Source organism: Phodopus roborovskii, unplaced genomic scaffold, assembly GCF_943737965.1.
Source record: "Phodopus roborovskii unplaced genomic scaffold, PHOROB, whole genome shotgun sequence".
Lineage (NCBI taxonomy): Eukaryota > Metazoa > Chordata > Mammalia > Rodentia > Cricetidae > Phodopus > Phodopus roborovskii.
In genome coordinates, this window is record NW_026126616.1 from 369669 (window position 1) to 385862 (window position 16194).

The window sequence follows — 16194 nt, forward strand, 5'->3', positions numbered from 1 at the left end:
CCGAATGTTATAAGTTGGGCCTTTATGCATGCCTCAAAGTGATGCTGGAGAGGCAGGAACTCTAGGTTGTTCGTGGGTGGCCCATTCAATCTATCACGTGAGGTCAGAATTTGCCAGTATGGCATCACGCCAGCACTCAAAAGTTTCAGATTTTGGAGCATTTGGGGTTTCCAATTCTCAGATTAGGTATGTTCAACCTACTGAAATATTCTATATTTATAATGAAATACTTGAGGTGGGACACAAAATTCATCTTTCTGTAATAGATAGAATAGACCTATAACCTAAAGGCAATGTTTTAGCAATATTGTTAATAATTTTGTTTATGAAAAATATTTAATATCAATTTCCCACTTGGGTATCGTGCTAAAATGATCATAAATTTCACATTTTGAATCATTTGGGATATATTTAGTGTAAACATGTTCTTATGTGTAAGTACACACATGTGTTAAGTGTAACATAGCAAAGGCAACACTATCTTCTCCACCATGGAAGGCAGTGCTTTAAATTTCCCTTATGATTTGGGCATGAGGACCTATGTGGGTACCACTGTCTCAAGCCCAAATGCCAGTGGTATTTAGGAGCCCTGGGGTATATGGATGTCTGACTGTGCATATTGCACCTACAGGCCTCTCTCTCTCTCCTTCCCTTCCTCCCTCCCTCCCTCTCTCCCTCCATCCCTCCATTCCTCTTTTTACATTTTGAGACAGTCTTACTATGTATCCTTGGCTATCCTGGAACTCCCTATGTAGACCACACTAACACTAGCCTTAAACATAAAATCTGCCTGCCTCTGCTTCTGGAGTGCTGAGATTAAAGGCCTGTGCCTCCATGCCAGGCCTGTTCCTTTGATTTTTGTTTGTTTGTTTGTTTGTTTGTTTGTTTGTTTTCTCTTTAGCTCTCTAGGAAGACATCTTAAAGATGGCATGTAAGGAGTAAGGTTTTTCCGCCTGCCGCCTGGTCTTGTCCCACCGCTGCGCCAGCCCCAATTAACGCACAGGGACTCTGTATTTGATATAAGGCTGTTGGCCAGGTACTAGTTTCTTATTGGCTATCTCTGTCTTAATTATTAACCCATTTCTATGTATTTCCACGTGGTCTTACAGGAGAGCGGGGGCTGGCGGTTCTATTCTCTCCCTTTTGTCCATCTTGACTCTCCTTACTACTTCCTCTTTCCTCCTGGTCTCCTAGTCCCTCCTATCTTCCTTTCCTATTAGCCAACAGTGCTTTATTCATTAACCAGTATGAGAAACATATTTACAGAATGACGTCTCCCATCAATGACATGAACTTTACCAGCTGTACACACCCACCCATGATTACTTAATTTTAAACTTTCTTCTCACAAAGTTAATCTCATTCAACTAGCACATGCTCTGCCTAGTGGAGGATAATCGTACAGCTTGTTCTACATACAGCAAAAGCAGTCCCCCCCACACTTTGTGCAGAGAAGAGAAACTTGCTTGTTTTTTTAAATATGGCTCCCCTTGCTGGCCCAATGCCAAACAGACAAAGCTGCTGTTCACTCTGGGCCTCCCCATTGTCACAGCACCCATGTCACTTTATGTCCTCAGAAGAGCTGGGACAGACACTAACGATGTTCTCACGGGCAGTGAAGCAGCTGCTTTCTCAGTGGCTCAGGAACAAGTGTGAAGTGAACACCTCAGCAGCAGGCGCCAGGAGAGCAAAGCTGCTTCCTAACTCATTGTCACCTGCAGCTGCAGAGGGACTCAGTACTGGGCCAGCACTCTCACGGAGGCCCCATCCTGCAGTGAGGGCTCTCCAGGTGATATGCCTGCCAAGGTCCTATGCCTCTTGTACCATCCCTCAATCCCAAGGCTTCCTCTGCCTGTTTCCTTCCTGGAACTCTGAGTCTCAGGGTTCCAGGGGACATCTAAAGATGTGAAACCCTGCCAGTGTTCCTAACGGTGGCCTGGCCCCTTTGGGCCCTTTGCCCTTTGTCCAATGAACCAATAAAAGTACTCACTATTTACAGCATATCCCAGAGGAAGCTCTGTTCTGGAGAAAGACAGAGGTCCAGACCTGCCCAACTGGCTCCATCCCTGCCTTGGAGTCCGACTTAATTGCATGCTTTTGATTTTTTGAGATAGAATCTCAAAGTCACTATGAAGCCAGAGTTGACCTTGAATTTCTGTTCTTCCTATCTCCCTCCTCCTGCAGCAGCTATGGGATTTAATTTGCACACTGCCATGCTCAACTGCCTGGAGCCCACTTTGAAAACCACTCAGTTCAAGAGGGCTACCCACTCCCACACCATGGTCAGTTCCTGGAATTTTGCTGTTGATTGAGGAAATAGGTCCAAACCACCTTCTGTGTACAAAGAGCAAGGCAGCCAAGACCATTTTCACAGTTACTGGAGGTAATAGAAACTGAAAGCCAGTCTGAAGGGCTGACTCCTGTTGGATAATCCCTGACGATGTCTCTGATGTGACCATGGCACAGGGGTAATGAAGAAGCAACTGACTGTGCCCATCATCTACAGAAACAGTTTTGCAGGCAGAAGGGCTAGTGAGGGCAACCGCCCAGGGCAGCATTGACCATTGTGAGTTCTAGACTCTGGATGACAGGGAAGTGATGGGAGTAAGGAAGGCCGTCAGAGATGTAGCAGGAGTGCGTGCTGCTGGGCCTGGAAGGCAGGAGCTGTGCAGCATCGCAGCCTTACATGGCTTTGATTCAGGTGCTAACCACATGGGAATTTCTGTGCCCTGCTGAATAATGACATTTGAACATTCTCCTTCCTCAGCAAGGAAGGGGACCTGACCATTAGACACAATACTTTCCTCCCACCTTTTCCTTCCTCCTCCCCCCTCCCAGGTGCACCCTGCCCCCCCCCCAGGCTTCAGTTTCTCTTTCTTGAAGCTAAGTGGGCTGAGTCGATGGGGTCATATCTGAACTCCCTTTTCACATGGAACCCTACATGGAACCTACAGCTGTGACATAGATAAGAGCGGCGAATCAAATCACTGTGATTTGATTCAATATTTTTTAGTCTATGATCGGCATATAAATCCACGAAGAGAATACTGGAGGCTAAAAATAAGGGTATGTGGCAAAAAATCTCAGCACTCGGCAGACTGAGTCTAAAAATCAGATTGCAAGGATGGGAAGAGAAAATGCTTGAGCTCTCTGGGCTCCTTTCAGCCTTGGCCCCTATTTCCGTCCTCTCTCATGTCCTTGATAGAACGCTGTGTAAAAAGCCAATAGGGCCTTCCCCATTTGTCCTGCCACCCCCACATGACTGCCCTAATAAGTCAAGATGGAAGAAACTCACTCTGAGCCACCAAGACAGCTCATGGACATGGCATCAAAGAAAGTTTGCTTTTGTATCCAGGCTGCCCCTTGGTAAGCTGATCATCCATGAATGGGTTCATCCATTTATGAGGGCAGAGCCCTAAGGTCACACCCCAACCTGCAACTCTGGGCTTAGGGAAGTCACTGAGGCCTTAGTCTCATTTGATTTCAGCTCATTGGTTTGAAGGACGCCTGCATTGTAGAACACTTCCTCCATACTGTGCTGGCTGATGTCAACATTGTGAGTTACATGGATTCCATTCATCCGTATCTACCAGGATCAAGAAAGACCTGGAAGAATAAAGGCTGTCCCACAGAGCTGGGCCATATGAACCTTAACAGTGAATAACTAAACACTTGGCTTCTCCCCCAAACCTGCACTTCCCACAGCCTGCCTCGCTGGAGCAGAACCAAGGGAGGGACTGGAGCTCTGTCCTGCATGTTGCTCCCACTCCAAAATTAGCATCATCCTTCAGACTGCTTCTTTTTATCATTCCACATCTTCTGACCATCAGCAAATCCCTTCCACATCCACTTCACATAGTCCTAAAACCTGCCTTCCTTGCTCAAGCCCGTGGCACCTCTCAGTTTTATTAAGCTGGCTTTCTAACCATCTCATTACTCTGCAGCAACTGATAAGTCATCGTTTTCACCATAATGAAGAGGGCCCAGCTCGGACCCATGCAGGCTCCCTCATTGTCTCTATGAACCCTCTGAGCCAGGTTAGTTGATGCTATGGGCCATGTTCTTGTGGTGTCCTTGACACCTCTGTCTTCTTTCTACCCCTCTTCTGCAGGGTTCCCTAGCTCTGCATAATGTTTGGCTGTGGGTCTCTGCATCTGCTCCCATCAGTTGCTGGATGAAGCCTCTCTGATAATGATTGAGCTAGGCTACATGAGTAGAGAATATCATTAGGAATCATTTCATTGATGTTTGTTGTTTATTTATTTATTTGTTTCTTTATTTATTTATTTTTAGCCAGTTGCGTTTGGTTCTGTCATAGGTCTCTTTGCTATCCTGATTCCTGGCCCTCTTGGCAGTATCAGGCCTGGGCTCCCTCTCATGGCGTAGGCCACTAGTAGGACCAGTCATTGGTTGGCCACCTCCACAGGTTCTGTGACACCATTACCCCAGCACATCTTGCAGGCAGATGTTGTAGGTAGAAGGTTTTGTGGCTGGGTTAATATTTCAGTTCCACCACTGGAAGCCTTGCCTGGTTACAGAAGTTACGAAAACACAAGAAATAAATCATCTCCCGCCAGCAAAACCTAAAGAAGGGAAGCACACACACCACCACCACCAAAAAAAGGAATTAACAACCATTGCTAATATCTCTCAGTATCAATGGACTCAATTCCCCAATAAAAGGACTCACTGTCTCCTTATTAGAGAGGCTCCAACATGCTCCATATGAAACAGCTCCATTGTGATTCACTTCAGCCCCATTTATTTGCCCCTCCACGCTCATCTCCACCTAACTACCATGTATTTATTTGTGCAAGATCTTCCCACCCAGCCCCACTACTGCACCCCCAGTTCCTACAATAATACCTGGCTTGTAACTGGGGCTCCATAAATATTTGTTCAGTGAATAACTAGGCCTCAGAGTCAGACAGACTTCCAGTTGGAATGTCAGTGCTTCTGTGTGCCAACTCTGAGTCCCACAGCTGGTAACACATCCTTGGGGGCACACAGATTTTAATACACAAAATGAGAATAATAGTAGTAACCTCATAGGATTCTTATGAATTACTCTAGGGCTTCTCGACTAATACCTGGCACTCATGAAGCACAGCTGTCATCATCCATCATTAATGCCATTATGACCATTGTCATTATTATTCTCTATACAGAGGCTGAGTCACATGGCCCAGCCCAGGGACACACCCCAGTTTCCCCAGCCTTCCTCTCTAGCCAGAGGTGGAGTGGGTGGTTTGAGTGGGGGCAGCCCTATGAGTCAGCGTTGAGCCTCAGCTGTGCTGGGGTCCTCTGGCACAGGCTGTCTTGGCCAAGGGGCCCTTGAGTTGAGTCATCAGGGCCATGTTTCCAGCTGGAGGATGCTTTGGCAGTGGAGTTTGGCTGGCAGAGTTTGACCTCCTAGATCCTTCCAGGAAGAGACTGGGCACCTGCCCCACGAAGCTCTCAGATGTTACACCATGCCAGCTATGTCTATTAGTCTACTAGTGCAGCCTGCAAAAGAGCGGGATGAGAACATGGGGGAAGGATAGGAAGCAGAAACGCTGCCTGAATAACCTAGTTCAATCCAGAGTAGCATGAAGGACAGTTCATGGGGTTCTGAATTCAAGCTGGATGGCCTCAAATAAGCCCTTTGTTTGTCTGGGCCTTCTCTGTAAAGTGTGAAGGAAAACATGGCCCTTTCAGAGTCCCATGGGGATTTGGTGAGTGGAAATGGCCCTTTGTTACTTTCTCCCTTACTGCGACAAAATGTTTGACAGAAGCAGCTTACAGGAAAAGGGTTTGTTTTAGTTGAGTTTAATTGTCCCCATCATGGTGGGAAGATGGGTTAGTGCACCGTTAATTACCCACCCCCCATCATGGCAGGTGTCTAAGTCACCACTCCATTGCTGTGAAGAGACACCATGACTAAGGCAGCTCTTATAAAGGAAAGCATTTCATCAGGAGCTAGCTTCCAGTTTCAGGTAACCACTGTGGGAAGCATGGTGGGAGGAAAGCAAGCAGGGGGGGGGGGGCTGAGAGCTTACATCCATGTGCCTGCTCAAAGCCCGCCCCAGTGATTGACACATCTCTGGCAACAAGGCCACACCTGTTCCAGCAAGGCCACACCTCCTAACCCTTCTAAACCTTTCCAACTGCTCCCCGGTGGGTGATAAAGCATTCAAATACATAAGCCTGGGCCCGGGGAGTCATTATCCTTCAAACCACACTGTGTGAAAAGCTTGGCAGCTGAGGTTCTGTCCCCAGCAGTGGGAGCTCACAGCACAGTTAATTCCATCTCAGTAGATCAAGAAACAGAGAATGCTCAGTGGAGAAGCCAGGCATTCCACATCTCCCAAAGCTTCCAAGACTCCCTGAAACAGTGCTACCAGCTGGGGAATAAGTGTTCAAATAGACACAAGAGCTTGTGGGAGATGGTTCAATAACTCAATAACATATGCTGTCTTCAAATCCCAAACCCTTTCTGAAGCCTTCTCAGACATGTCCTACAAAGTCCCTAACTTCAGTAACATTTGTAAAGGGGGAGAAGAATTTCTCCTCTCTCGTGTTCCTCCTAACATTCCTTACCCCCAGAGAGGAAGAACATCAATTTAATCCTTCCTTCCCTTCAGTAGTAGTATTTATTAGGCATACTGTGCTGTGTCATGAATATACAAGCCATGGTCTAGTAGGAAAGCAGACAATATATGAACAAGCAAATCAATAAGCCTTTATAAAGCCTGCTCAGAACTAGGAAAGGAAAAATAGGTTGTTGAATGAGAGAGAAATACAGTGCCACTACCAGAAAAAGTATTTAAGGTCCTGACTTTCAAGCAAAGAATGCAGAATGAGACGGCACTAAACAAGAAGGAAGAACTTCCCAGGCAGAGAACAGCAGATGCAAAAGCCAAACGACAGGCAAACGCTACTCAGTGTCTTGCAAAAGGGCAGAGTAGAAAGAGGCAGGCCAAAAGGGGCTGGACCAACATGGGGCTCCTGTCCAAAGGCCCCCTCCTCTCAGGCACTGTGGCCTCAGCCTCACACAGCCTGTTTGCACCGCCTATGAACAGTTGCCTCAGGGATTGTTCCCAGTTTTATAGTTGTTTACAAAGACAGGGCTTGTCAGGGTACATAATGGCCGGAAGCCCCCAAGACTGTTTCTGAAGATTGAGATGATAGTCCAGATTGGGTGAGACTCTTCCTGGCAGTACAATCCCTGGCTCATAGTTGGCACTCAATACAATTTTTTTAAAAAAAATTAAAAAGTAAAAATCTTTTCAAATAATGAATATGGAAAAAAATTGGTATCTGTAAGCCTCATGTCAATTTGCCCTTATTGCCCTGCAGTGTTAGAGATAGCATTTAGGACCTCACACATGCCAAGCAGCTATTATCATTAACTCAATGATAATGGAGTTAATGAGTCAGAACTAGGCAGTACTGGTCAACACAGTAGAAGTTGTTATGTCCAGACTGAGTTCTAAAAAGTTGTAGGAGGGGCCAGTGCAGACTCAGACCCAGCTTATCTTCAGGTTTGTAGAAAGGGATTGCATGGTGCAGGCAGCCACTTAAGGACCAGGGGAAGTAGCCTGCAGGAGACTCACTCTAGGGCAATTTAGGTTCACTGCAGGGTGAACCTAGGTGCCATCTATTACGGCACCTGGAAAGCTTTCTGAGAGTGCAGGGTCTATGTGCTGCGCTCAGTGATGCTGGTCACTGACTTATCTGTCCTCTGTGTCCTCACCCTCCCCCATGGACTGTGAATTTCTCAGGGTCAGGAACTGTGCCCCAACTACCTTTTATCTGAAACAGGGTTTCTATAGCCAGATTGATCTTGAACTCAATACATAGTCAAACATGACCTTGAGTTCCTGGCCTTCCTGCCTCCACCTCTCAGATGCTGGGATTACATGTATCTGACCCATGCCCAACTCTCTCAAATATTTCTAATGCACTACTTGGACTCGTGTGTGTGTGTGTGTGTGTGTGTGTGTGTGTGTGTGTGTGTGTGTGTGTGAGAGAGAGAGAGAGAGAGAGAGGCTTAAGGATTAGTCTAAATAGTGAGTTTACACTCAGTAACCACTTTTGTTTATTTAAAAAACACCAGCACTATGGCTCTGGGGTCTTTATCTTGAAAAGATGTTCTAGAGAGTGACATCATTATACTCTGAAGAGTAGCATGAAGGCAGTACAGTGACACATCTTTATAACCACAGCCCTCTGGACACTAGGTATGAGATTCCAGAGTCTGAGGTCAGCCTGGGATACATAGAAAATTTTTTAATTCCCTTAAGTGTGATCTGGTTTGAAGTGTCATCTGGCCCATTGGCTGGTTCCACCAGAGGGCTCTTCCTCCAGGGACATTCTTCCAGGGACTTTTGCTACTCAATGCCAGGGAAAATCCTGGAATGCAATCATATGAAATCATCCTTCCCATATTGCATCAAGACAGCCTATAGCATCCACACTCCTGGGTCCACACAGTACATTCTGTGCTTTCAAGCAAAGCACCATTCTCAGTATCAAATGGACACCATGTAAACAACTAGCCATGTAGCTTGGAGCATCAAGAGTAGATCCCACATTTCTTCCAGTGTATTGTATTTTGTATTAGTGAGAATTTATGGAGACTGGGTTTTAAATAACAGTGCCATGTGAAAAATCACTGAAAGACAGTAAATGAGAGCAATGGTGTCCAGTGGCTTGAGAATTTGTCCAATGTTATGCCTAAATTGGTTAATACACACCCAGAACCACTGGCTTGGGGCCTTTGTAACTTCCATGTGTCTCTTCTAAGCTTTGGGTCTTTGGGGTCTTCTAAGCTCAAGGATCAATTCTGAGCTAAAGTATGAGTATGGCCTGACATACTCTGTTACACAGAACCTCTTAGTGGGAGGGGGAGAGCATATGCATATTCATGTATGTGCAGGTGGGGGACGGAGGTCAACCTCCGGGGCTGTTTCTCTGGAACCCTCGCCCTGTTTGTTGAGACAGGGTCTCTCTCTCTCTCTCCTTCCCTCCCTCCCTCTCTCTCTCTCTCTCTCTCTCTCTCTCTCTCTCTCTCTCTCTCTCTCTCTCTCTCTCTCTCTCTCTGGGAATTGGGTTTGGTGACTACACAAGGAGGTTGGCCAGCAAGGCACAAGGACCCGCCTGCCCAGCTTTAGGGCTATAGGTTTGTGTCACTATACTTGGCTTTGGCATAGGTACTGAGGATTGAACTCAGGTACTCAGGTTTGCACAGCAGGCAATTGGGTACTGAACCATTTCCCCAGTCCCCAGAACCTGTTCTTACTCCTGTCTTTGAAGTGTACTTAAAACCTTCCTAGGAGGTAACTGATAAGCCTGGCCCCCTTTACCCCATCTAACTGGTTTCTTAGTAAGCTGATGTGGCTTTTAAATGAGTTGGATGCCTGCCTTCCTGGTACAGAAACAGAAAAACAAGTCTCTACTTGTGTGCTAGAATTATGTTTCTATTATCTCAAACAAGGAGTACCCTGAGTAGCCAAATGGCCTGCCATCTCCTCTTGCCAAAAAGAAAGACCACAGAGCAACTGCCCACAGCCTGGTATTGTTATTGGTAGATGCTCTTTGGCTTTTAGCTGGCTGGTCAATAACCTGGGTCAATAAACTACCTCATGTGTTTATTCTATGTGCCTTGGCCATAGAAGGAAAGAACATGCTTAGATTCGTGGTCTTTCAGGAAAACATGATAGGGGTGTACTGGGCTGGAGTGAGCAGCTGGCCAGCATTTGCTGTACATTTTAGAAGCTTCTGAAACAGTGCAGTGAGATTCCAATGTGCTCCTGTGCCATGCATCTGGGGAGAGTCTGGACCCCATGTCTTCATTCGTCTCAAAGGGAAGATAGATTATCTTTTCTTCCAGCACAGGTCCCTCAGTGTCCACCAGATGTGAAGGGTTGTGGATCTCAGCACCCATGTGCCCCTTACCCCACAGTTCACATTAGCAACCCCTTCATTGGCTCTTCCGCAAATGTCCATTGTGCCAAGCCCTATGCTGCATGGTAGAGTTTAGGACAGAATAAGAATAATGACATCATCTGTTAAAAATGTGTGATGAGCCAACAAGTCTTAGACCATTTATATGTAGAGGCTTGCATAATGTTCAACTACAGTGTTCAATACCAGCTAGCAGCAAGCTACTTAGATTTTGCTACAAGTAAAGTGAGGCCCAGAGAGGCTGATAAACTCTGGGTCATTCAAGTAAGTGATGAGGCTGACATTTGAACCTATATTCTCCAGCTTTCTACCGTATTACCCCTCTAGCAAGACCATGGGGAAAAACCGTGCATTCATCCATAGCTATTTTCAAAAAAGTTGCTGCAGGACTAAGGTTTCAAAACCATACCCTGAGCCGATGACTCCTATGATAGGAATCCATGGCTGGAGAGCAGGGAGAGGCCCCGGTTGTTCTTATGGTCACCTTCTTTCCAGAACCAACCAGAGTCACAAAAGAAGGGCATTAATCCTTGCCTACAGAACTTGAAGGAGCAGCACTGCAGTGTCCTATCTCCAGATGCTGACCTTCAGTCCACAGGTCCCATGAGAACCACATTGACCCTCCAAGGGCATTCCCCCTGCCCCGTGACCCTCCTAGACTGCTCCTCTGTAAGGTCTTCCCAATAGCACATTCAGGACCAGGCTGCCCACCTGTGAGCCTTTAGAGGACACAGTCAAAGTGTATGAACTTCATCTTTTGACCCTAGATACGATGCTCCCCTGCAGATGGCCTGAAAGGGATCCACACTGGTTCACCAAGCTCCATCCCACAGCACAGGGTGCATCATCAGGTCTGCTGGGATCCACTGGAGGTCTCAGCAGCCATGGAGGTGGGGGACCAGCACTTAATCTCTGCATAGTTTACTCTCCCACTTCCAGAGCCAGGATGTCCATGGACCTGTTTAGTACACAGGCCTCTGCATCCCAGCACACTTTGCTCAGCTCCAACTGAGACTGTAGGGACCACTTTACATCTCCTTGAGTGGGCATATTCAAAGACTATTTCCAGTGAAGTCTTACCAGCAGGTGACAGCTTAGGGCTCATAGGATGGAGACCTTATCTTTTTTCCATATTTTCTTTTATATCATAGCCCTTGTTGGACTGTATAGGTGTAATCTTTTTTTTTTTTCAACTACAAAAGTGCACTTTATGAAAGGCGTATCAAAGTGGTTCCAAAATTGCCTTCCCTTGATCACTTGAAAGCTGCTTTCTTTGAACGATGCTTTCAGGAAAAGACATGAGGATGTGAGATGCTTCGGATCAAATGTGAAACAGGAAAGTTCGTGCTGAGCTTCGAGATAGCACTGTCAATAAAAGGCTTGCTTTGCAAGAGTGAGGATCTTAGTTCAATCCCCAGGACCCACATTAAAAAACAGTAATAAATAAGTTAAGCAGGGTATTGCCTGTCTGTGCCCTCAGCACTGGGAAAACCTGGACACAGGCAGCGCCCTGGAACTCTACCCAGCCAGCTCAACTTACTTGGCGAGATCCAGACCACTGAGAGACTGTCTCAGAATAACAAGGTTGAAGAAGGACACCTTCTGTCCTGGCCTCTGGCTGTGCACCTGCACATATATGAACACATCTATGTACACACGTGCACACGTGCACACGAACAAACTTGTGCATACACAAACAGACTCACACTAAAGCTCTTGCCTCCACATGATGGTATTTGCATGATGGGGCCTCAAAAGGCTTACTTGATGAGCAAAGGGTGGGGCCCTCTTGCTAAGTTTAGTGTTCCTTTAAGAGCCACCAGAGAGCCTGTTTTCCCACTCTCTGTGTGAGCACCCAGCAAGAAGGCAAGGACCTGCAACCCCTCACCAGAGCCAGCCACATCAGTACCTCAGTGTCAGACTTCCCAGTCCCAGAGCCAGGACAGTAATCATCTACTGCTCTTGAACCTCAATATGCAAGGATCTGTCATGGCAACTGGAACAGGGTAAGACAGGAGACTACAGTAAAAGATTGCAGTCACTGGAGATCGCCTAGTTGTATGCACAGCTCCCCCTGGGGAGAGCATGGGAGGGTACCATTTTGCTTGTGCTGCAGAAATGGCTGTGATTCCTCCAGACCCTTTCCTCTTTGGCCCAAGTTGCTTTTTTCTTGTTTTCCACACACAAAGGAGGGCACACACCCACTGCCAGACATTGTCATTTGCACTTTTAACCTCATTCTGACTATAATTTTGTATCCTCGCCCCTTTTGTCTTTTTCTTCCAGCCATACTTGTTTTTAAATTTTTATTATAGAAATTTTCAAGTATGCACAAAAGAGGAGAAAATGCTCAACCTTCAGCTTCCGCCAGAATCCTTCCATGGTTAGTTTTGCTTCACGTGTACACACCCTCATTTCCTCTCATTTCATTTTTAAAAACTGAGATCTGCTGCTAATACAGTTTCTCCTCCTAATGTATGTGATTCGGTGGGTGTTTTTCTTCTTACTATTTGCTATTTTCCCAACTGGGAGCTATCTCCATGTTCCTTCCCCATTAGAAGTCCCTGCCAACCACCCTTGGCCTCGGTCCAGGCAGCCACTCTCTTTTTTCTGTGTCTATGGTTAGCTGGATTGTTTCAAAGCAAATCCCAGAAAGCATGTCACTTTATCCAGAAATAGCTCAGAATGTATTTTTAACACATAAAGTTCTCTTTTCGCTGTAACATAGCCGAATGGCACTGTTACACCTAAAACTTCACCATCCACAATCTAACATCCAGTCAATGTCAATAGCCCCCTGCCCCCTTTTATTGGATCTTTTGTTTGGTTGGTTTTGTTATGGTTCTTGTTTTTGCTATGTAACCTTAACTAAACTGGTACTCACTGTGCAGCCCAGGTTGGCCTTAATTCTGCCTCAGCCTTCCAAGTGCTGGGGAGACAGGCATGTCACACCATGTTAGGAGCCTCCTGTTCTGGCTGCAGACAAAGTCTGAATTCACACATCCAGTGTGACTCTAACAGCTCTTCTCCCTCTATTCTTACTGGGGGTTTTTTGTATGTCATTTAGTTATTGGGTAGAAAACAGGTAGTTTTTCTATAAAATTCCCTATATGCCAGGTTTAGCTGATAACAACCCATGATGCTGCCACTGTCTTCCCTGGGAGCTGGGAAGGCAGATCCCAAGATAAACACTGTGTGTCAACTTTCTGTTACTGTCAAAACAATCCTTCCATAGTCCACTTAAAAAGAGCAAAGGTTCATTCTGGCTCACAATTGTGAATGTTTTAGTCCTTGGCTGTTTGGGCGTATGGTGAAGAAGTACATTATGGTAGAGGTGCTAGACAAAGCTATTCACCTGGGGGTGATTGGGAACCAAACAGAGAAAGGAAGGAGCTGGATCCCGATATCCTTTCAAGAGCACACAACAATCCCACTAGCCCACATCATGAAGGTCCCACCACCTCCCAGTAGCACCCTGGGCTGAGGAGCAAGCCTTTAACAACCAGGTCTTTAGTGAAATTTCCAATCCAATCTATGTCAATCATCTACAACAGTTCACAGAGAACAATGGGGTGTTAATTAATTGTTTAATGACTAGCTGAACATATCTAAGAATATCTCTCTGAGAACCCATGAGGTATTGGTTCTATGACACCAAAGACACCAAATCCACTTTGCTTCCGAGTTTCTCCTCGGGGTAGAGTGTGTGCATACATGCTCACACGTGTGCATATACTTATGCACATGCCTGTGAGGGAAGGAAAGCAGTTCTACAGACAGTCAGGGAAGGCAGGGGAAGGCGTGCAGTGGAGAGAATGGGCAGGAGAGAGAGAGCAGGAGGAGAGTTGCTATGAGAGAGGGAAAGGCAACTGAAGATGAGAGGGAGAGTGGTGAAAGGAACAACTGGACAAAGCTTCTACAGAGTATTGAGGTCACTGCCACAGAGCCTTGATCTTGTACCCTGTCCTTGGTCTTGGGAGCTCTCTTGAGACATCTTCTTTACTCAAGACACTACTGTGATCCAGGCCTCAACCAGGTAAACAGGGCAAGTTTCTCTCCCAAGCTTCTGAACTATAAAGCCAGCCTGCCCACTGCATGCACACATCCAAACACACACTCACACATACTACTACATACACACCGGGTATAAGCACAAGATATACACAGCAAATACCACATGAATGTATGAAACACACCATACATGTAGCATCTGCTAAATACATGCAAACACAGCATATATATTGCTAGAGTGCATGTGCACTGGAGAATGGATAGACAGCCATACTCAATGTCCTCCTTACTCCACAGATCAAAGTAGAAAACCAGCATGACTACCAGGACATCACCAGTGTGGTAGCCATGGCCAAAACCTATGCCACCACTGAAGCCTTTATCGACTCCAAATATGACATTCGCATACAGAAGATTGGATCCAACTACAAGGCATACATGTGAGTCAGTGGGCAGGGGCTGGGAAGAAGGTGGGAGGAGCCTGCTTCTTTCTACCATGATGCTTTGTTTGTCCTCACCTCTGGTTCTGTTGAAGCTTCACCCAAGACAGATCTCTCTACAAAAGAGGTGTGTGTGTGTGTGTGTGTGTGTGTGTGTGTGTGTGTGTGTGTGTGGAGAGAGAGAGACAGAGGTAGAGAGAGAGAGAGATTTGGGCAAATCAAAGAGTCATTGAATACATTGCTGAAAGTTTAGAATTTTCCTGGGTATGAAGGAAAAAGCTGTGTGGTCTGGTGATACGGAATAGCAATCCATTATTCCCTGGAGCCAACAAGACTCACTGGGTAGTCACATCAAATTCTCTGTTTGCAAGCAATAGAAACTACTTCTGAATATTGTGCTTTGTTTTTAAGACAATTCATTAGAAAATCATAGGTAATCAGAAATTTTTAAAACAAACCAAAAGCCCACAAATTACTGATTTCAGAAGCACTGGGATTCGGGCAGCCCCTGTGTATATAGCCAGAAATAATAGCTGATGTTCACAATGCCAAGGGGTGAAGAACCCACCGGAGTCTTTTGCAGCACTCATCTCAGAGTGTGATCTGTCACTTGCACTTTGGTTAGAGAGAGAGGCAGAAAACCACTATGGCAAGTCCAAGGCAGAAGGCAGGCAATTTGAGCAAGATCATGGCCTGGTGGGGGTGGAGGTGCTACCTCTAAATGCACAGCTCTGAATGCTAGATGAGTCAGCAAAGGATGGACTAACCTGTTTAAGTGGGGCTCTGGAGAAGGTGGAAAGGCTCTCCCTTAAAGAAGTCTTATCTGTGTCTGGGTCTCTGTGCCCTCACTTTGGAATGTTGCTCCTGGTTCCACTTCCGATGGTGAGACCCAACAGCCAAGTGTTGACTTGTGGCCTTCGTGCAGCATTGACCATGGGCATAGCTCCATATCAGGAAGCTTCAGTACTTAGCCATGGACAGTTGGACAATCTGTCTGTCCATGTGCTTCTGTGCAGCATAACTTTGCCTGAGAATCCTGTGGGCAAGCCAAGCTGTCACCTGCTTCTGTAAAAATGTCAAGTCAATCAAAGCTGTGCTTATGCAAGTATGCATTGTCTGCCTTGGTCTTTTACCATCTGGGTTGCCTAGGCCGTCAGGAAAACACATCTTTGTTTAAAGGTAGACTGGGGAGATAGTTCAGTTGAAAGTGAGATCATAAGTACCTGAGTTCGATTCCCTGCATTCACCTAAAAAGAAGTGATGGTACACATTTATACTCCCAGACGTTGGGAGGATCCTGGAGCTCATTTCCCAGCCAGACTAACATAATTAGGAAGACCCAGGTCACAGTGGAAGATTCTGTCTCACAAGGCAAGGCCAATTGTTCCTGATGAACAGCACCCAAGATGACCTCTGGCTTCCACACTCACTCACTGGTGTGTGTGTGTGTGTGTGTGTGTGTGTGTTTAAATAGGTCTAGGGTGTTTCAACGAGTAAAACACTTGATTTGCAAGCACAAAAACCTGAGTTCAATGCCCAGATCCCACATAAAAGTACCAGGTATGAGGCTGGGTGTGGTGGTGAATGCCTTTAGTTCCAGTACTTGGGAAGCAGGTGGAACTCTGTGAGCTGAAGGTCAGCCTGGTCTTCATAGTGAGTTCCAAAATAGCCACAGTTACATACTGAGTCCCCTTCTCACAAAACAAAAGTAACAGTTATGGTCATATGCTCTTGTAATCCAAGCACTAGAAAAGCAGACAGGAGGCTCTCTAGTCTCCCAGTCTATTCCATTGGC

The 16194-nt window shown here is 46.1% G+C and overlaps 1 protein-coding gene across 1 annotated transcript in view; it reads left to right on the forward strand.

Annotated features, from left to right (window-relative positions):
* Positions 1-16194, forward strand: part of Syn3 (synapsin III) — a 320810-nt gene that overhangs the window by 284060 nt on the left and 20556 nt on the right. Inside the window, exon 7 of the mRNA XM_051206238.1 lies at positions 14257-14399. Coding sequence (XP_051062195.1) covers positions 14257-14399 — 143 coding nt within the window. The remainder of the gene's footprint in view (positions 1-14256; positions 14400-16194) is intronic.